The sequence below is a fragment of the Trichechus manatus genome, unplaced genomic scaffold (genome assembly GCF_000243295.1).
Source record: "Trichechus manatus latirostris isolate Lorelei unplaced genomic scaffold, TriManLat1.0 scaffold00079, whole genome shotgun sequence".
NCBI classification, from domain to species: domain Eukaryota; kingdom Metazoa; phylum Chordata; class Mammalia; order Sirenia; family Trichechidae; genus Trichechus; species Trichechus manatus.
Window position 1 is genome coordinate 9,381,781 of NW_004444015.1, and position 23,098 is coordinate 9,404,878.

Sequence of the window (23,098 nt, forward strand, 5' to 3'; positions counted from 1 at the left end):
AAGTGACTTATGTACAAGCCATCTTACTACAGACTAATTTTCCTGAGCACACTGGCCAAGGAAGAGGAAGGTGAAAGAAACTAACCTTTGTCAAGTGTTTATTATATGCCAGGCACTGAGGCAAGTGCTTTATATACATGTGTTCTTACAACCATCCTATAAAATACATACCATTATGATATCCATTTTACAGAGGAGAAAACTGAGGCTCAAAGAGATGATGAAACATGTCCAAGGAAGCATAGCTTACAGTAAGTAGCAGAGCCGGGATTCAGATCTATGTCTATATGGCTCTGTTGTTGTTGTTAGGTGCCACCAACTTGACTCCCACTCATGGTGACCCTATGTACGACAGAATGAAACACTGCCCAGTCCTGCATCATCCTCGTGATGACCAGTATATTTGAGTCCATTGTTCTGGCTATTGTGCCAATCCATCTGAACATGTCTCCCTTACCCTGGCTGGCCCTCTACTTCACCAAACATGCTGTCTTCCTTCAGTGACCAGTCCTTCCTAATGACATGTCAAAACTGAGTCTTGGATAATATTCTGTGATCCATAGGGTTTTCATTGGCCAATTATTACAAGTAGATCATCAGGCCCTTCTTCCTAGTTGGTATTAGCCTGGAAGCTCTGCTGAATCTTGTATACTACGGCTGACCTGCTGGTAGGTGAAATACCAGGGGTGTAGCTTCCAGTATCTCAGCAACAAGCAAACCACCCCAGTAAGACAAACTGACGGACGGGTGGTGGTATATGGCTCTGCGAGTTGTTGTGTGCCTTTGAGTTGATTCCAACTCATAGCAACCCTATAAGGACAGAATAGAGCCGCCCCATAGTTTCCTAGGCTGTAATCTTTATGGGAACAGATCTTTTGGTTAGCAGCCAGGCGCTTATCCACCATACCACTGGGGCTCCTTATATGGCTCTAGATCTCATGTTTTTCACCACTTTGCTCTGAGATTCGACAGATGGAATAGAGCCCATCTGCACTGTGTTGGCCAAATCAAAGAGTAATTACTGCCTGCCCCTCCTTTAACCCAAAAGTCAATTGTTTTCAGGAAAATTGTTTTGCAGTCAATAGAACGAGGTTCTTTATGGACAGTGACCCAGGCTTTTGTGGGGTCTTCAGAGGAAACTTCAGCTCCAGTTTCCCCCCTCACAGTAAGGTGCTAGCATAGACCCCCATCATCTCTCACCTGTATCTCTTAACAGACTCCCTCTCCATTCTGCCCCTCTCCCCCTCACGTTCTCTGCTCTGCAGCCAAGGCCACCTTTATAAAAGCAGTTTTCACCCTTTCCGGTGTAAAACCAAATCACCCTTGGGGGAAAGTCCAAACTCAAAATGTTTTCCTAAATTATCTCCACCCTACTTCTTCAGTAGAAGGATGTGAGGATGGCGCAGGACAGGGCAGTGTTTCGTTCTGTTGTACATCGGGTCACTATGAGTTGGAACTGACTGGATGGCACCTAACAACAACACTTCTTCGGTGTACACCTCTCAGACCCTCTTCTCTATGCCCACTCTCTTCTCTTGCCTACGACCATGCCACAGGACTTCTAATTTCAGGTGTGTCGCATCTGGTTTCATACCTCCAAGCCTTTGCTCCCCCTACACACTCTTCCTGGAATACCTTATCTCCCTCACCAATCCCATCTGCCTTGGGAGCAACTAACTTCAGCTTTCAATGGTCAGTTCAACTCTCATCTGCTTTATGAATCCTTTTTGGTTCTCTCTCACCTTCTTTGAGTTCCTCCAGACCCGGTCCAGCCTTCCAACGTTGTACTTGTGAAGTTGGCACTGATTGCCTTCCACAGGTACTCTTAGCTCTGGACAACCTCCTCCCCAGCAGGGACCAGGGCTTATTTATTCCTGTGTTCCAAGCACCCAGAACAGGCCTAGCACATAACAGGCACCCAAGAAATGTTTTCTGGATGAAAGAATGAAAAGGAAGTTTCCCTAAAATAGGCAAGTATTTGATGTTATTTTAAAATCAGCCAAGAGAATCTTCAAAATTAATGAAATGAACACAGAGGACTATAATTGGATTTTTTTGTCCCTATGGTCATGAGATATGAATCTCCAAAAATCTAAATGTTTAATTTCTCTTTCCATAAAAACTTCTGAGAAAAAAAATGGGGAGGGGGGGTCAGTATTGGCAGAGGGATTAGTATGAAAGTGAAATATGCTAGCTGTCCACCAGGGGGTGCTATGAACACAAAGAGAAACCCTTCTACATCAATTTGTTCTTCCTCAGGGAGACAACAGCAGAAATCAAAAAACTTTTCTATTTTCCCTGCATTGCGTATAACTTAGCAAGAAATGGATACCTCTTCCATCATGTTTGCAGAACATGTATGCCTAGAATAAGCCTTCCTGCTAATATAATGGACACACATGCACTAATGTGCGCGCACACACACACACACACACACACGCACACACACACACACACAGACACACAGACACACAGACATACCTGGCACCTTTGAAAGATCCATGCATCAAGTTAGATGATTTGTGTTATATCTGGTATTTTTCCATTGACATATCTAGGTTTTATTTACGACGGTGCCAGAAGCAGAATAAAAGCATGTACTTACTATGTTTCTGTTAAGCCTGACTTGTTGTTGTTATGTGCTGTTGAGTTGGCCCACAACCCATGGTGACCCCATGCACAAAGGAACCGAACTCTGCCTGGTCTTGCACCACCCACGTGATCTGTTGCGAGTTACACCATTATGATCCATAGGATTTTCACTGGCTGATTTTCAGAAGTAGATCTCCAGGCCTTTCTTCTTAGTCCATCTTAGCCTGGAAGCTCCACTGAAACCTGTTCGGCATCATAGCAACACAGAAGCCTCCGCTGACAGACGGTTGGTGGCTGAGCATGAGGTGCATTGGCTGAGAATCGAACCCAGGTCTCCTGCATAGAAGGCAGGAATTCTACCACTGAGCCTTCACTGCCTCATGTCTGACCCTGACGTAGTGAACCGTGACATAGCCTATTACAGAAGAAGCCCTGTCCAGGTATCAGAGATGGGGCATCAGTCAGTAGTGCTGTGCCTTGTCACTATGAGCACACAGACTCAGTAATGCCGCTTGTCTATACTAGTTCAGTTTTGATACTTATAAGACCACAATGATGGAGCACACACCAGTCAATATTTGAGAAATTGTAGTGTTTGTGACCAGTGACTTAGGCAAATCAAATCTTGTTTTCAACATCTTATCTCAATTTCTGCCTTCAGCATATCCCTTATAGCCATGGGATCTGAGCGATATATTTCAACTGTGTTCATGTCTGTTTTGCCCTTTAGATGCTCTGGCTTCTGTGTATGTGTGTATTTTACATATTTGTATCTCCAGCACATAGCATGGGTCCTGGTACACTGGAAGGACTCAGTTAATGTTTGTTGGTTGCTTCCTATTGGTAAGTTTCCACAAAAATATTGGACAAAATGTCAGGAAGGACATGATGTGATTACAGGGGATACAAGTGAATGGGCAAGAAGGGACTGAGGGTAATGGAAGAGAACTTTCATTGACTGCTCACAATGTGTCAGGCACTGCCCTATGCTCTTTATATGAACACCTCATTTAATTCGTATAATTGCCAGATAAAGAGACCATTATCACCCCAATCCGACTACCTGTCTTCTTATGGGATTGTGGCTGTTACATTAAAATATTCAAATAAGAGGGGTTCTGGCAACCGGCTTCACCTGTGTCTTCCACACCTCAAGCCCTCGGTGGAGCCAACTGGCTGTCGGCAGCAGCCAGTGGGCTGTGATGGCAGCGGGCCCCAGTGTTCATCCATGGGCAGGGATCTTTTTGGCTGCCTTCTCTGCCCCTGCTACCCTCTGAGAAAATGCATGGCGGTAGTCAGCAAGGAAGGGTTCAGATCTGACTGGGGTGGGGGCTTCCTGGGCGGCCATTTCCTTTCTTCCCTGGAACTCTTTCGGACTGTAGGAAATGAGTGACTTGGGCGGTGCTGATGGGCTTAGAGCAATTGGAATCATGGGAGAATGCTTTATGGAGGAGGAGAGACACAGAATCATGAAAACTCTGGGTTGGGAGTAACCATAAAGGGCATCCAGTTTAACCACCAAGCAATCTTTTGAACCCCTTAACATGATCCCTGCCAATTGCCAGCTGTGTGACTCCGGGCAAGGAACTTCAGCTCTCTTCACCTCAGTTTCCTCATCTGTAAAAACGAAAGGCAAAACAAAGAAAATTTTACAGGGTTGCCGTGAGGATTAAACGAGAAAGCATATATTTCTAGAACATATTAAGTATCTAATACTTTTTAAGGAGCCCTGGTGGCGCAGAGGTTAAGAGCTTGGCTACTAACCTAAAGGTCTGCAGTAGTACTCTTTAATGGAAAACATATCTGTCCTTACCCCCATAACTTCTTCCCAAGGTGAGGGATCAGTGCAGCCAAGATCCCCAATTTACAGAAATATCCTCTTATTAACTGGCCAAGAGGCCATGGTGCCACATCAAGTAAACAATGTACTACAAATCTGTTTACATCGGCTTCTGCCAACATTTTAAAACAATTAAACCGTCAAGGGGGCCTCGAGGCAGAGCTTTGAATTTTAATGGAATGATTAAATATCAGGCATTACTGCCTTTGATGTGTTAGGCTCTGAGAGGAGGGCAGAGTATTGATTGGAGCCTCCAGGAAGGCAGAAAGCTTAGGCCGGCTGCTTGACCACAATATAATGAAAGCCTGGAGATCCGTACCTTCTTAGGCTGGGATTAAAGGCCACTCACCAGAGAGTTAACTAGATTTGTCAGTTTCTGTTGAGTTGGACTCTACCTGGAGGGGCAGATGATGGAGCGGGACTTCAGAGGGGTCCTCATGGTCGATGGGTGGACGGAGTTCGTTGCCGCTGGCATCTTGTAGAAAAGGGCGAGCGACACACGCACTGAGTGCTGTCGCCAGTGTTGACTCGGGCGTGTTAAAACCATTGTAAGGGAAGTGAAGGCTGCCCACACAGCCCCGGCCAAGCTGCACTTTCTCCCTGTGAAGATATGTGTGCCACCACTACGGCAGGCACACGGGTTCAAATTTCTTGTGCGTTCACTAGTTAGGATATTGCATTCTCTATTGGTTCCATTTATTCTCTGGTATTAATCAGATCACACACGGTCCTTGCCTGCTAATTGCTGAAAGTCCAGTAAATAAGGGATCCTGTAAACAACTGCATGCAATCGAGTTGAGTATGTACGATGGTAGACGTTTGTGTTGGGCATCGTGAGGGCTCTGAGGAGGCCAACAATCACCTTGAGAGGGAATCTTCCTAGAAGAGGTCCTACTTGAAAGATTACTAGGCAGACAAGGGGAGAAGGGCACTTCAAGCTTGAACAAACTTGGGGAGGTATGAAGAAGACTGGTACGTGGGGAGAACTCAATCTGGCGATGTGGGGTTGGGGGCAGCATCCTGAGCCATGGAGTTAGATGAGCACCTACCTGTACGCCCTGCTACTGTTTAAAGCAGGGGGAACCTTAGACCTCGGGTTTGGAAGCTGAACTCAATAAAGAAATGGCAGAGTCACTGGACTATATCACCACCTAAGGTTAAGTAGGAATCCCTGGTGGTGTAGTGGTTAAGTGCTACGGCTGCTAACCTAAAGGTCGGCAGTTGGAATCCACCAGGCGCTCGTTGCAAACTCTCTGGGGCAGTTCTACTCTATCCTATAGGGTCGCTATGAGTCGGAATCCACTCGGGGGGAACGAGTTTGGTTTGGGTAAGGCTGAGTAGAACAGGTGAGCACTTCCATCCTCTGTGCCTTTCTATTGCTTAAAATCCTTCCATTCGTCTCATTACCCAAGAGTATGCCAGTTGGAGAACAACATGCTTTCTTGCACGATGAAAAAACCTTTGCGTGAGCTGTGATTCCTTTGCAAATTAATATGAACTGGTTTAATCAGATTGCTTTCCTCCAGAACACCTGACCAGCATCAGCCACATTGAGGACATAGGGAGCTATCGAATGTTAGAGAGGGTAGGAGCATGAAGCACTGAGGGGGCTGCCCAGCCTGACAGGGGGTTCCTCCTTCAGTGGAGCAACAGACAGCTAGAGATTAGAACAAAGGCCCTGAGTGGCTGAGGATTCGGTCGAGGTGGAAAGGAGGAGAGCAAGCGTAGCAGAAATAAATTTCACCTGCTTTGCAATTTGGCCCCATGTCAGCCCTGACTTTATTTCTGTGCAGTCTAGACATCACAAGATTGAGTTGCTCTCATCTCAGGGGACCCCCTTCCCCACGGCCCTACCAGCGCAGCCCTTGCAGGGCCATTAGAAGAAGCTATGGCAGAGCTGCAAGGCGGAGTCGCTTGATTAGACCTGATAAGACCACTTATATCGAGCGGACTTAATTTTGTCCCTGGGGAAGTGCCTTTTTGAGAGCTCTTACATTGGCCAAAAGAAACTGCCTCCATATTAGGGTTTTCTATTTTGGTTGGAAGGAAGTTGGCATGTCTCCTGCGTAAAGAGTTCACTGAAGCCTAAATTCTTCCATTAGCCATTTTGGTTTGCAAACAGGGCTCTGAGCATGTGCAGTGGTGCACCAGTGGCCTGAGCACTAGCTCAGCTTCCCAATCAAAGGGGGAATGGGGAAGACCGCATGGGCACACTCTGAAGCTGATCAACTGCCTGTCCAAGCATGATTGACTAACAAATGATTTTCTGAGGTACAGGGCTGGCTACATAATTTGCAGGGCTCGGTGCAAAACAAAAATACCGGGTGCTTGTTCCATTATTAAGAATTTTTACAACAAGTTCAACAGCAGAGCATGAAACCAAGTTTGAAGCCCTTCAAAGAGCGGGGCCCTGTGGGACTGCACAGGTCGCTCGCCCAGAAAGCCAGCCATGCAGAGGGACAACTCTTGTGACGTTTTGGGTTCTAAGCACTCCTGGTATTCAGGTCCTTGGGCTGTGGGTGGCTGGTGGGGCAGGGGGAGGGTGTTTGACTTCAGGGCAGAGCAAATTTTCTCCATCCTCTGCCTGCTGCTGAAATGCAGTCTTTATAACCAAGTCCTTACAGCTAAACCAATTTCGCTTGAGGCTGGATCCCTTTGGGAGGGGCTAGTGTTCACAGCTGTTATCTGTTACACTCTTAGTGTTGGATGGAAAAGTGGAGGGAGAGAGCACAAGGCAATTTTGATTATGCAGAGAAGCTTAAGGGAAAAAAATTATGTAAGTTCATGGAATTTGGGATATACATACTCTTCCTTTCCATATAGCACTGAGTATGGGTGATGGGACTCGATAAATATAGCTCCCTGTGGGTGTCAGTAATTCTTCAATATTCATTGATGGTGACGGTATTCAGACCTTGAAACAGATTTCCTTTCTTTCCGACTCAAGGGAAGTTTTCCCAGAGCCACACAGAAGGAGAATCCAATCTGTTCAATAGGAAAGATTCATTTGCTCTCAGAGTAACTGAAATTTCCATTTGAATTTTTAACCAAATAGTGTATATTCCATCCATCAAAAATTTTTAAAAAATGGCAATTGGTTTGGGGATTTGCTTTTCCTTAAAATTTTGATTTCTGTATTAACACTGTCCAGTGCTTCAGTAACGTGTATGATATAATGCTGCAAGAGGCTGTGTTTCTTGCTTTTGTTGTGATTAGCTGAAAGCCTTTTCATAGGCTGCTAGTAGATTCTCTAAATTTTTAACAAAGAACTTTGATATGAAATGATTTTTTTTTAAGCAAAGAACTCAAAGTTCCGGTAGAATTCCAACAGTCTACAAGTAATTGTTACCGAGGATTGAGCAACTGTAATTCTTACAAATGTCTTACTTTGCTTGTAGCATTTTCTATTCATCAATAATTTAATTTCAAGATAAAAGACATTTTCTACATCCAAAAGGCTATTGGGGAGTCTTTCAGACTATAAGATTGCTGACAGTGGGAGAAGCTTCTACCAAATAAGGCAGCTAGCTCCAAAAGCTCCACTAATGTGCTCAGGGATCCTGTTACAGACCATTTTTCGTAATTCTAGAAGGCAAAATAAATTTTATGCTTGCAAATAATAAGTTTAAGCAAATAGTATGGACAAAGCTTATATCTGAGTCCAAGCACTGGTCTGATTATTGCCAGAACAATACTGCTACATGATGAATCATTAATGATCTGTGAGAGTCGTAATGGTCTGTCACTAATGCCCATTAATGATCTCTCTATACCGCGAGGATGGGCTTGATGCTTCTGGCCAGTACCTTGGAGAATACTTTAGATATGCCTTAAACTTTCTCTGATCTCCACTCTCTGTGTGTGCTCCAAATGTAGACAGCAATTGTCTGGGTAGGACCAGCTTATAAAGAAGCATGGCTTTGCTAAGGAAGTCGTATTCAGGTAAGATCTATTTAAGCGATGTTTTTGAAGGAAGTTGATTTGACAGCTTGTCCTGGGCTTGAACACCTTTGCAGAAATTAACAAAATTATGCCGGAGCTCTTTCTGTTGAGGTCTTTTCCTTCCGAATGGGACGGGGGCTCTTGAGTTTCTCTCTACTCCATGATGTTTGGCTGTTAAGCAAAGACTCTTGGAAAAATGTATCCTTTGTTGTTTTTTTGTGTTTTCTCCCCCTAAGAGGAATTTAAGACACTAATTGCTATCGAAGATGAACGTGTATATCTGCCTTATTTAAAGCCCTGTGTTTAGAAAACGGTGGCACTGGCTGATGCGAGATTTCCTATCTGCAGACTTGCATTTACTCTATGTGTACAGCACACGTAAGAATTTGAATTGCTAAAGGAAGAAAAGGGAGTGGATAATTGTAATTGGCTTTAAATGTATGTTGCTTTCAGCTTAGCGAAAGGAACAAGATAGAAGGCGACATAGACTTAAGGAAAGGTGGACACAATCACATATTAATTCTGTGGATCTTATTAGTGGTATCTATAGGGAAATCACAGAAGATAGGTAGTCTATAATGTCTAAGTCAAACCAGGGGAGGAGATGCCGCAGATCGCTAATGGAACCAACGCCCAAGAGCTTCCAGCTCAAGGAGAAAAACAAGCTGAGAGAGGGTTGCTGGAGCAGCCAGTTTCAAGCCTCTTTGGAAGCAGCAAGCCAGGAATTCTTTTGGAGGGTTGAAATCACACCGCTGGCTACCTTTTGAGGGGAACGTTAACACGTTAACCAAATGGAAAATGGCATCATTTCTTGGGAACTTTTTTTGCAGCCTTCATGTTGTCGAATGAGGTAACCTCATCGAGCAAACGCTTTCATTGAAACCCTTTGCGCTTTCTTTATCATTGAACTTGAAGGGATTCCAGAGAATGTGGACCCCTGTAAATGTGTTATTTTGCTAGAACATTTCGTCTAGATGAATGATTACTCATCATGATTTTTTTTTTGTTTCTTCAAAACTCCTTCCCCCATCTTGAAACTGCTGTATAGCATGTATTTATTAATGTAATTAACGGTGATTTATAGGCTTCCCCTTCTGAGTACTTCACAGAATCTCCTGCACTACTTGGAGTGGTCCTGGAGCATTCTCAAATGAAGGTTCGGTTTGGCCTGTCAGGTTGCATGGACTTTATTTGGTTATTCTTAACTGACCTCCCCGTGACCAGGAGAATATGCTCATTTGAATTGTTAAGGCATCAAGGGCAATATTAGTGATGAAAATCATTATAGAATATGTGAGATTGTGTCAACATTTCATTTTGTGATTACTCCCACAATTCGTGCTTCCAATCAACCCATTAGAGTTTTCGCCTGTCCGCCATCTGACAGCGTATGATCATCCTCAAAGGAAGGAATGACAGACTCTCGTGCCCTGACCCAAGAGCTCAGGGTATGGCACATGCGCCAGGAACATTGATAATCATTGCTCTGCTCGTAAAGTAGTTGAGTGAAACGTGTACATTAATTCTTTGCTGAGTAAGGTCTGTGACACAGGTGACTTTCACTGAACAATTATTGCATCGACGTGCATCTATTAATTGGAAATGGTCAGATTGCTATCTAAGCTGTTTGGCGAGATTGAAACACAAACCAACTTTATGTTTCTAAGAGACTTCTAGATTGATTGATGAAATGTTAAAAATAGACATGTCTATTTTAAATAGATGAATGTTTTGTGTATGATGTTAGCTATAGATTTTTCCTAGATAATCTTTATAAAGTTCAGGAAATTCTCTTCTATTCCCACTTTGCTCAGAGTTTTTATCTTGGGTAGTCGTTCAATGTTGGGAAATGTTTTTTCTTTATCTATTGAAATGGTCATATGATTTTTTTCCTCCAGTCTTTTAATGTGGTAAATTACATTGATTGATTTTCATGTGGTAAACTAACTTTGCATTTCTGGTATAAACCCCACTTGATCATGATATAATATCTTCCTGAATTCAATTGGCTGTTTTTTGTTGAGGATTTTTGCATCAATTTTTATGAAGAGTAATGGTCCACATTTTTCTTTTCTTTAAATGTCTTTGTCTAGTTTTGGTATCCTGTTTATGTTAGCCTCCTGTAATGAGTTGGAAGCGTTTACTTCTCTTCTATTTTCTGAAAGTTTATGAAGGTGTTATTCCTTCTTTGAATGTTTGATGCAATTCACCAGTGCTACCATCTGAACCAGTAGATTTCTTTCTGGACAGTTTGAAATTAAGAATTCAATTTCTTTAAGGGGATAGGTGTTTCAGATTTGGGGTTTCACTATGTGTCTGTTTTTGTAAATTGTTTTTCAAGGAAGTTATCCATTTTGTTTCATTTGTCAAATGTATTGGTTTAAAGTTGTTCATGAGATCCCCTCGTTATCCTTTTGATGCCTGTGGGATTGTTAATGACGGCCCCTTTTCCATTCAATGTATTGGTAGTTTATTATTTTTGTCTCTTTTTCTTTCTCTCTCTTACTAGGAGATTAAAGTTTTATTAATCTTTTCAAAGAACCAGCTTTCATTTTTGTTGATTATCTCGGCTTTCTTTGCCATTGATTTCTTTCTCATTTTTATTACTTCCTTCCTCCTACTTATTTGGGATTTAATTTGTTCTTCTTTTCCTGGTTTCTTAAGTTGGAAACAGAAATTATTTATTTTACATTTGTCTCCTTTTTGAATAGAGGCATTGAATGCTGTAAATTTCCCTATAAGCACTGTTACAGATAGAGTTCTCTTTTAGTATACTGAACTTTATCATTCAGTTCAAAGTATTGTCTAACTTCACTTTTGAGTTCCTATTTTACCCATGACTTATTTAGATATGTGATGCTTGATTTACAAATACTTGGGGATTGCCTATCTGTATTTTTGGTATTGATTTCAAGTTTGATATTTTTCCAGTCTGATAGCATCTTCTGCTTGATTTTGGTCCTTAAATTTTTCTTTAAATTGCATCATGGCCCTGCTTATGGTCGACTTGGTGAATAGTCCATGTGCACTTGAAAAGAAAGTATTTTTCTCCTGTTGGTTAGTGTAGTGCTCTGTAAGTGGGTATCAGGTCAAATTGATAATGTCGTTCCGTTATTCTATATTCCGATTCTTTTGTCTACAGATTCTATCAGTTCCAGGGAGATGTATATTAAAACCATCAACCACGACTGTGAATATTTCCTTTTAGTGCTATCAATTTTTGCTTCAAGTACTTAGAACCTTTGTTACTAAGCGGAAACTCATTGAATTTTGTATATTCTTTGTAAATTATGAAATCACCCTCTTTATCTCTGTTCTCAGTACACTAGGATTGGTGGGATGTCTCTCTCATCTTTCCTTCCCCTTCCCCAATGGTAGATGACCGCTGTCTCCTACCCATTGTAAAGCCTAGAGTGTGGGAGGGGTTCTTACTTACACTTCCTAAGTTTTGTTTACCATCATCTCTTAGACTTGTGGTTTAGTGCCATCTTTGCTGAAGTAAGAGAACTCACCATAATATTTGTACGATGTCTGACAACCATATAATATTCCAAAATACTGTGCATGCTTGAGTAAGCAATGGCCTGTTCAAATCCAGTCTCCAATTTGGAAGTCAAGGTTTGTTCATGGTATATTTTAAATGAAAGTTCTTGAAGGAGTCAAGGGGGGGCTATATCTTAAGCGAAATGGAGGAAGGGAAATTTTTTATTTATAATTGCACACATGCAAATGCTAGATGAGGGATTGACTCACCTCTGGAGCTTGGGAGAACCTGGAGTCATAATCCACAGAGCCAAAGAGAGAAATGCTACAAATTTACATCAGTTTAGAGTGGAATGTAAGGAGACAAACCATTCCGTGATGGATTATGGTTCATACAAGGCTTTTGTTTATTATAAACCTGTTCGTATTTTACTGCATATGAGGATTCTTAACCAAGTATGAATTCAGCATTCTCTTTAGCTTGTGCTAACTGAGGCTTTGGAAAGAAAAATATAACATTAAAATATTGGGTGCATAAAAGTTACTGGTAAGATATAAACTTCAAAATTTAAGTTTTTCCATTTCTCTGCTTTTTCATGTTTCATGTTATGACCTTGTTGAGCTTGGGAGACATTTTTTACAGAAAATTGAAATACGGAGTTTTATGAAAGTAATATCCGATGAGCATAAAAATCACAGAAATTATGTTTTGCCAACCCTTTGTTGTTCCCTATAATGGCTTTTGGGGCATTCTTTGTGGTCCATACTTCAAGCATCTAATTTAAAGAGAAGAAAATATTCATCATTAGCTTAGTTTCACATTTTTACTAGGTAGATTTTCCTTAGTAGATCACAAAGAATGTATTGACTGCTTTGATATCCAATGTAATTCTAGGGTAAATCTGGGAGAACTGTTCTCCCATAGAATTAAATATGGTGAATTTGTTCCACGGTTATTTCTTCCATGCATCTCATTGTATTTCATCATGTGAAAAAGTGATATGATTATGGGCTTTAGGCAGAATGTTATTTTGTTCACTTAAGATTCATTCTCAGGAAGATTGAACAAATTTGAATTTCATATGAAAGCTTTCTTTCTTTGCTTCATTAACTCTTTCCCTTTATTTAACAGAAAATCTGCTTCTGGGAAAGATCTACAGATCTCCCCAGTGCCTGTGGGGCCTGGACTAGCAGCAGGGGGGCTTCATTGAAGGCTACTGCATCCTGTGACTCATTAAGCAGGATGCCATGCATATTTCCAAGACAGGACTTTGGTGTTGCAGTTGCACAACCCTTCTAGAAATTTGATACTGACTAAAATTTGCCTTCATCTCCCACTATAAAGCCTCAGAGTTTTTTTAAAAAAAAAATCTTATTCCTGCTAAGAGACAATTTGGTACAGAGGACAGAACATGGGTTGTGGAACCAGACTCTAGCACTCCCTAGCTCTGTGATGTTGGGCAAGTGAATTAGTCTTTCTGAGCCCCACTCTCCATATCTGTAAAAATTGAGATAACAATAATCCTTTGTAGGATTGTTGTGAGGAGTAGAGACAAGGTTTGTAATCATCTTGGCACTTGGTAGGCACTTAAACAAATAGGAGCTATTACTATGGCAGTAAAGCATAATGGTAAAAGCAGGGACTCTGGAACTAGACTGTTGGGTCCAAATCCTGCTCTGATATATACTAGCTGCCACTTAGGTAAATTGGTTAACTTCTCTATGTCTTGGTTTTATCATCTATATAGAGATAATAATAGTACCTGCCTACCTCATCAGTAAGGCATTTGCGGTTCAGTGGTAGAATTCTTGCCTTTGATGCAGGAAACCTGGGTTTGATTCCCAACCAATGGACATCACACACAGCCACCATGACGATATGATGGTGAACACGTTTCAGCAGAGCTTCCAGACTAAGACAGAGTAGGAAGAAAGGCCTGGCGATTTACTTCTGAAAATCAGCCAAAGAAAACCTTATGGATCACAGTGGTCTGATACACAGCCTATCACCAGGATAGCACAGGATCAGGCAGCATTTCATTCTGTTTTGCATGGGGTCACCATGAGTAGGGGCTGACTCAACAGCTATCAACAACAACCTCATTAGAAGGATTAAGTGAAAAAATACTTGTAAAGGACCAGTCTTTCTGATTAGTGGTGGTAATTAAATTGAGAAGGACTCCCGGGGTGATGCAAATGGTTAAGCACTTGACTACTAACTGAAAGCCTTGGCGATCTACTTCCAAAAGGTCACAGCCTTGAAAATCCTATGGAGCAGTTCTACTCTGATGCACCTGGGGTCGCCAGGAGTCAGAATTGACTCAACTGGTTTTTTAGTTAAATCGAAAGAGGTTTCATGCTCCTAGGCCTCAGAGGTCATATAGTTTAGCTCTCTCATTTTATAGATGAGGAAATAGAAGTCCAGGGTGTATACAGAACTTTCCTAAAGTCCCAAGACTAGTGTCATGGTTTGAATTACGTCCCCCCAAAAATGTGTATATCAGTTTGGCTGGGCCATGATTCCTGGTACTGTAAAGGTTTACTGATTTTCCTATAAGTTGTAAATCCTGCCTCTATGATGTTAATGAGGGAGGATGGGTGGCAGTTGTGTTAGTAAGGCAGGACTGGATTGTGTCCTGAGGCAATCTCTTGAGACAGAAAGAGAGAAGTGAGCAGAAAGACGGGGGGGACCTCATACCATCAAGTAAGCAGTGCCGGGAGCAGACCACGTCCTTTGGACCGGGGTCCCTGCGCAGAGAAGCTCCTAGTCCGGGGGAACACTGAAGAGAAGAAGGCCGACAGAGAGAAAAAGCCTTCCCCTGGAGCTGACGCCCTGAATTTAGACTTTTAGCCTACTTTGACTGTGAGGAAATAAACTTCTCTTCATTAAAACCATCCACTTGTGGTATTTCTGTTAGAGCAGCATTAGATGAGTAAGACAACTAGTTAGCAGGAGAACTGAGACAGAAACCCAGGATTCTCATTTCCATTATTCCACCAAGCCTGTAGTTTTAAAGGTGGAAATGGCAGTTTACCTTGAATGCAAGTAAATGCTGTTTCTAATTACAATGTGCAAACCCATAGCTAACATTACCTTATTATAATGTCTACTTCTGACTTGTGCAAATGCAAAGTCATGCTTTGTCCATTATCAACAATATCAATGTTTTTGTAGGGGGTGAAAAAAGGAGCTCCAGGCTTCCTGAACACATAAAATACCAGTGGACGCACCTGCCAAATATCCTTAGTTAGGAAAGAAACCATTATATTATCAATACTTTGTCTAAATGGCATTTCCTCTGCCGCAATCACAAAACACCACCTGCAGCCAGCTCTTCTGGAGAGGGAAAGGCTTGAAATTTGTTATGTCTGGGGCTGGCGATTTTAATGCTGAGAAATCTCAGAGACTTGTTTAGGAAAAGCAAGGGTACAGTTTCTGATTTAATGAGACATAAAGGAGCTGTTCTTGACCTGCTTCAACTTCTTGTGCTCTTTGCTCTGGTCGTGAGAGCCAGAGAGCTGCACCTCCTGGTAAATAACCATATCGTGGGCTTCACTTGTCTACTTGTTGCTTTTCTATTAGGAGTAACCCAGGCTGTGCACGCCTCTCCCTACAGACTCAGCCACTGGCTTCTCCTTGCCCTGTTAGTGCAGTATCATTTCTGCACTCGAGAGGGTCCCCTTAACTCAGGAAATTATAGCATAGGGTAAAAAAGAACACATGAAAAATTGATCTTATTTTAGACACGTCTTTTCCAACCCCATCAAATCCCATTACTTAATTTCCCCATAGTTCAGCTGAAGTAGAAAATCTGTTCGGACTAAATGGCCTCTGAGGTGTTTTCCAAGTCAAGAAATGAAACAAAGCACAACTTCATCTGCAGTCCCACTCCACTAGGAAGGTGAAGAGGAAGGAGTCAGACAGACTTAGGTCGTGGCTTGGTTCATTCACATCATGTCACTCGTTAGGTTTCTGAATTTGGACATACAGCTCAACATCTCTGGGCCCTAATTTCCTGACTTGTAAAATACCACCTATGTCACATGTAAAATGTATTGTACTATTACTTGCAAAATAGATGAATTAAAGTGCAAGACAAATGAAACTCAAGCTGTTTTTTGAATACACTTATTTTCAATAATTTTATATTTATAGGAAAGTTGCAAAGATAATACAGAGATTTCCCACATACCCCTCACCCAGTTTCTTCTAATGTTAATATGTTACTGTGGTACTTTTTTTTTTTAATTGTACTTCAGGTGAAGGTTTACAGAACAAATAGTTTCTCATGAAACAGTAGTACACATATTGTTTTATGACACTGTGGTACATTTTGTCAACAGTAAGAAGCAAATATTGGTACATTACTATTACTAAACTCCAGATTTTATTCGGATTTCACCAGTTTGCTACGAACGCCCTTGTTCTGTTCTTGGAGCCAATCTAGGATCCCACATTGCATTTAGTTGTCATGTCTCCTTAGTCTCCTCTGGTCTGTGACAGTTTCCTAGTGTTTTCTCGTTGTGTGTGTGTGTTTTTAGCTCAGATTTCTTTAACAGTAATTCCACAAGACGATTGTGTCCCGAAGAGTTTACCTGAGTCTTGCATCAATGCATCTAGTTTACAACTTCTGACCAGTCCATTAGCAGGACCATGCTTACAGACTTCTACCTGAAACCACCCTATGACTAACCCCAGCCCCAAAGAACCTTTGCTAACTCCCTCCTTTTGAGCCACTCCTAAGACCCTATCAAGGGGATATGCTCTCTTACTCTACATGTTTATATACTCAGCTTTGTGTGACCAACAGGTTTCCCTGATAGTTTTTGTAGGGGGGCTTTCACAAGGAGGTCTATGATGATGCAATTCAGTCATCCACTAAATGCAAGAATCCCTTCTATAACATCTGACAAGTATTTACCCAGCTCTTTGTGAAGCCCTCCAGTGACAGCTCATTGATTACCCCCCAAAGTCATCCATTCTATCCATTTTTGGGAGCCCCGGTCACTGAGTCAGATTCAACTCGATGGCAATGGGTTTGGGTTTTTTGTTGTTGTGCTTTGAAATGGATTTGCCAAAATGAACCTGTCTTAGTCACCTCTTGCTGCTCTAACAGAAATACCACAAGTGGATGGCTTTAGCAAAGAGAAATTTATTCTTTCATAGTCTAGGAGGCTAGAAGTCCAGATTCAGGGTGCCAGCTCCAGGGGAAGGCTTTCTCTCTCTGTCAGCTCTGGGGGAAGGTCCTTGTCATCAATCTTCCCGTGGTCTGGGAGCTCAGCGCAGGAACCAAAGGACATGTTCACTCCAGGCTCTTGTTCTTTTGTGGTATGAGGTCCCCATGTCTCTCTACTCACTTCTCTCTTTTATATCTCAAAAGAGATTGACTTAAGACACAACCTAACTTTGTAGATTGAGTCCTGCCTCATTAACATAACTGCCAGTAATCCTACCTCATTAATATCATAGAGGTAGGATTTACAACACACAGGAAAATCACATCAGATGACAGAATGGTGGACAATCACACAATACTGGGAATCATGGCCTAGTCAAGTTGACACACATTTTGGGGGGACACAATTCAATCCATAACAGAACCCTAGTCTGTTTCATTGCAGCTTCCGTTCATTTGCCCTATTGCTGGTCTCTAGAGAATTAAGATACGGGATGGAAAGTAATTTCCATCTGCAGTCCCACTCCACTAGGATGGTGAAGAGGAAGGAGTCAGACAGACTTAGGTCATTGCTTTGTTCACATCATATCGCTTGTTAGGTTTCTGAATTTGGGCATGTAACTCAACATCTTTGGGCCCTAATTTCCTTACCTGTAAAATACTATCTGCATCGTAAGATTGCTGTACAAATGAAATAACACATATGGATGCACCTAGCACATTACCAGGTACAGAGAAAACTTTTTTTTTTAAATTTTTGTTGTTGTTGAAAATATACACAGCAGAACATTCACCAATTCAACAATTTCTACTTGTACAGTTCAGTGACATTGATTATATTCTTCAAGTTGTGCAACCATTCTCACCCTCCTTTTCGGAATTGTTCCTCCCCCTTAACAAACTCACGGCGCCCTAGACTTCCTATCTAACCTTTCATGTTGCTGTTTTCAGTGTGACCGATCCCATATAGAGAATACAGAAAAGACTCAATAAATGATAGTTACCTTTTGGTCAAGATGATCAACTGCTGAATATCAGGATGAAATATACCATTTTATGTTATTCTACATTATTATATTCTTTGCTCTTCCTGGCAATGGTGAACTCTAACTTTCCCTTCTCGTTAACTAATTTCCTAAAAGATTTCATCTTATTCTTCTGCTGAACTTTTCTTCCCTCAAGGTTTAATTAAGCTGTTACTGAACAGAACTCAAGTGTTAAATAACCTGAGAGGATCAGTTCCTAACATTCACAAATCCCATGTATTGCCAGCTCATGAGATTAGTCATGGAGTGGATGGGAAAGCTTGGCATGGATTAGCAAGTACCCCTGCTAATCAGCAGAATGTGCAGATTAGGCCCTGGCTCAGAGCATAGATCTAAATCTCCATGGCAACAACAGGGTTAGCTGTATACAAGTGAAGAAGTGATTTCAAAGCTACAAAGTGTAATAAGGTCCCTAGGTGGCCCAAACAGTTTGCGCTCCACTACTAACCTAATGGTTGGCAGTTTGAACCCACCTAGTGGTGTCATGGAAGGAAGGCCTGGTGATCTGCTTCTGTAGAGATTACAGCCAAGAAAACTCTATGGAGCAGTTCTACTCTGTAACACATGAGGTTGCCATGAACCAGAATCGACGTTAACCCAACGAGTTAGAATTTTTTTTTTTTTAAGTGTGATAGAAATCACTGCAATGAACATAAAGGGAAAAAAAAATCAGGAGAGGAGAAGTGTTTCCACTTCTTTAAGAAACTCATACAACTTTTTATAAGTTTAATGGTATCTTTTCCTTTCCTGAGCCTCTGCTACTGAAGTGTTAATTGGCAATGAAATAAACAGAAAAAAAGGAAAAAGGAGTAGAAACAAAAGTCAGAAGAAAAATCCACAAAATATGTGACCACATGTCTGTAATTTAGGGTTATTTGCATATGTGTATAGCCAAATTGTCTGAGTTAATATCCCTGTTCCACCCCTCACTGGCTGTGTGACCTTAGGCAAATGATGTGCCCTCACTGTGCCTTAGTTTCCTCACCTATGACATGGGGATAATAATAGTTCCTACCTCATAGGGATGTTATGAGAATGGAATGAGTTAACATTTATAAAGCATTTCAAATGGCACCTGGTCTAGAGTAAATGCTAAAAAAATATTTGCTGCTCTTATTATTATCACTCGCTTTATTATTCCTGCTAGTCAGTCATGATTCTGGAATATGAACCACCTTTCAATTTCATGCTCTGTGGAAAAAAAAATACAGGATGAGAAAGGTTATATTTTCCATTTTCTAATTTTATTTATGCTGGAAAAGGGACTCAGAAATGTCAGCACTGGAGAGCTTTTATAGGTATTATCATTTTCAATTTCAGTAAAACACTTAGGAAAATGGTAAGTGTGATTCTGGTTGAGACATAGACTCCAAGTAAAGCCGTGGAATTGTTTAAATTCTCATCAAAATCCAGGAGTGGTGGATGTCTGTAAAATCCAATGGGATCAAAATTGAATTAGTTTACCTCAGATAGAGAGTCACCTTTTGATCAAATTAATTCTTTTATATATATATATATAGCTCTGGAAAACAAACCCAGGCCCCTGCCCCCTCATGGGCATATTCTCTTTGTGGTCTCAGCTCATTTCACCTTGCGTCTGTCTGTTGGTTCATTAGGTTTCTACTCGAAGCAGGATAATTGTAGTAATTCAAGTTTGGATTTAATTTTCAGTGCTACACTTAATGGGAGATTATTCTAGTAGATACTGGGCTACTTGGTTTTTGAGGTCAAAATTGTCTGGGTTTTTTTGTTGTTGTTTGTTTGTTTGTTTTTTAACGCAAGCAAAACTCCTGCTAATGACCACCCAGTGGTCCAAAAGCTTTCCAAGGCAGTGTAATGGAGCTGAAAGGGAATGAGACTAGGAGTCAGAAACCTGGGCCTTGAAACCCTGCTGGCCTCCTCTCACTTATCTTCCTTCACTCCAATGTCCTTGTCTTTGTTTTTCAATCTTATCTTCTTGTACACCTTTCTGTAAGTCGCCACAAATCCTCTTTGGAGTGAGGCAGGACCTACATGGATAAACTAGTTGTGGGATGTTGGGCAAACCACAACCTTGGTAGGACACAGTTTTCTTTCTAAAATGGAGCCAGTGGAAACCTACTCTGGCTACTTCACCCGTTCTCATGCAGATCAAGTAAGATAATGGTTATAAAAGGGCTCTGTCAAAACCCAAAGTGCTCTATACATGTAAAGACTTGCTTTAATATTAGAATAAGCTAAAATGTGGACAAATCTAATTACTAACCAGTTAACTTTCCCTTTCACAAGGAGCCCAGTAGCCCTCTCATACTTCAATGCTTCAACATTGCTTCTATCTGTTTGTAATTGGAACATGGACTAAATCCTCCACGCCCTAACATTTATTGTACATGAGCCTATTCCATCAAAATGAGCCTGTCCTGTATTTCATTTCTATAGATGCCTACTGTCTGCTTTCCAAAGTAAAAATGCCATTTATTGAGCCCCTGCTTTGTTTAGATGTGGAAATCCAAGGATGAAGTTCCGCTCTCTGCCTCAAGGAGCTAACTGTTAAGTAAGCATGGCAGACAAGTATATAGAAAGGATTGTTATAAAGACCATGATAGCTATTTGCATAGGGTGATATGGAGCAGAAAAGAGGAAACTGTGACTTATCGTGGAGGCTGTCAAGGAAGGTTTCCCAGAGGAGATGGTGCCTGAGATAAATCTTGAAGAATGAGTAGCTGTTTGCAGGGTAGGAAGGCATTTGAGTTGGAGGTAACAGAATTTTCAAAGATACCACAGTTGGAGCGCCTAAAGGGCAGGAGCGGGTAGTTTGGGGGAATAGTAATTACTTTGGTATGTCTGAAATTCAGTGTTTCAGAGGGTGGCTGGCAGGAGGTGAGGGTGACAAGGAACTCTGGTGCCTGACAATGAAGGGCTTGTATGCGATGGAGAGCCACTGAAGAATTTTTTTTATTGTGGTAAAAATATGTATAACAAAACGTTTACCATTTCAGCATATTTTACATGTATAATTCAGTAAAATTAATTACTTTCATCATCTTCTTATCATAGATGAGGAAGCCAAGGCACAGAGAAGGTAATTAATTTGCCTAGGGTCACACAGCTAATCACTGGTGGAACTGGGATACTAACCCCGACAATCACCACTGTTTCCAATATTTTCCATCACCCTTAACAGAAACCCAGTGCCCCTAAGGAATGACTCTCCCTTCCCCCCATCCCTCCTGCCCCTGGTAACCACTAAAAAACTTTGTTTGGCTTATACCTTTGCTTATTCTAGATATTTCATATAAGTGGGATTATATAATATTTGTCCTTTTGTGAGTGATTATTTCATTTAACATGATGTTTTCAAAGAACATCCGTGTCGCAGCATCATGACATTATCAGATATATAGGCTAGAATTGTAGCAGTGAGCAGAGTAGTTTGATCCCAGAGAAAGCAGTTAGGAGGCTATGGTGAAATTCAAACAAGAAGTGAAATAGGAGTGGGTGACAGTTGTAACAATAGCAGTTTAAAAGATATATTAAGAAGGTAGAATGTGTAGTTCTTGGTTACGCCTTCAATGTGGTTTGGGACAGAGACAGAAGAATCCAGGATAATGCCCATTTTTCTGACTCAGTTGAATTGGTCGATAGTAACACCCTTAATAGCCACATGGAATAAGAGAAGAGGACCTCGTTTGGGGAGATGAGTTCAATTTCGAATTTGTTGAGTTTGAAGTAGAGGGGCATTTGGGTAGAGCTATCCATATATGACTCAGAGGAGCTATGTGAACTGATGAAAGCAATCAAGAGTTTTGGAGTTGTAGGTGTATAAATGGCAGTTCTTCCCTGCACTATTCATGTGCCTGGGTCCTTCTCATATTTCAAGAGTTAGCAAGATGTTGTCTCCTTTTAGAGGCCTTCTCTGATCTCCCAATCTTAATCAGCTTCTTTCGTATTACTCTTATACAGCGCGTTCTGTACTTACTTTCATAGCAATGATCACAATTTATAATTACATATTTATGTTAATTTTTTAATGCCTGACTGCTCATTAGACTACGATTTTCATGTAAGCAGGATCACATCCGCTTTGTTCACTACTGAATACTACAACTCAGCCTGGTGCATAGTAAATGAACTCAAAGAACATTGCCTGAAAAGCTGAATGAAGTCATACAAGTAATACCTAGATAGAGAAGATTGAGGAAGAAAATTAGAGCATATAGGACAGAATTCTGAGGAACTCAAATGGTCAGTAAAAGGAAAAGGGACTGGTAAACGAGACTGAGAAGGAGCAGTTAGATAAGTCAGAGGAAAACCAGGAGAGTATATAGTGTGAGAGACGCCAATGGAAGATTCGTATGTCAGGGAGAGTGGTCAATAGTGTTAAATGCTACTTAAACGTAAAAGTAATAGAAAGTAATGACTGAGACACAATCATTGCATATAACAATTAAAGGTTGTTGTTGCTGATCTTAGTAAAAGTAATATTTGTGGTATGGTTGAAGAGTGAATGGAGATTTCTAGTTGACATAGTGAACTGAGCTATTGCGGAAGCACCTGCCCTTCTACAAACACATAGAAATAGTGGATAAAATATTACCTTGAATCTTTGACAATGTACAACAGAATTCAAAAACAAAAAAGATAAATCTCCAGGTGGTAGAGACAAAGAAGCAATTCAAAGCCAAAGCAAAGTGCAGCTGTTTCAAGCTAAATGGCCAACAATAGTATCAGAAATGGGTTCATGCCCTGGGGCTTGAGATGAAGCCACAACCTTGATTCAGAGCCTGAGCTTCCCACATAAAGCCAGGAGCCAAGAAGTCCTGTTCAGTTCAGGATAAATCAGGGCCCAAGGCCTAGAATATAAGTAAGGTGTTCATTCTGGGCTGAGAGTGTAAGTAACTGGAGCTCTACATCTCTGTTTGTACTACCAAGTGGGAAGATTAAATAAAAACTGATCTGGAACAAACAAAACCCATAGACGTTTGACAAAGAAAGAAAACAAAACTATAGAGATTGATAATGCTACCATCCAGGGTCCA

General features: G+C 41.2%; 1 protein-coding gene across 3 annotated transcripts in view; it reads left to right on the plus strand.

The window, feature by feature from the left end:
- The window catches only part of FGF13 (fibroblast growth factor 13), a 540,850-nt gene that overhangs the window by 435,588 nt on the left and 82,164 nt on the right, over positions 1 to 23,098 (plus strand). Inside the window, exon 1 of one of the 3 annotated variants that reach the window (XM_004380941.1) lies at positions 8,265 to 8,374. The exons of the other annotated variants lie outside the window; for them this stretch is intronic. Coding sequence (XP_004380998.1) covers positions 8,347 to 8,374 — 28 coding nt within the window. The 5' untranslated portion in view covers positions 8,265 to 8,346. Of the gene's footprint in view, positions 1 to 8,264; positions 8,375 to 23,098 lie in introns of those variants that run through there. 3 annotated transcript variants of the gene reach the window in all.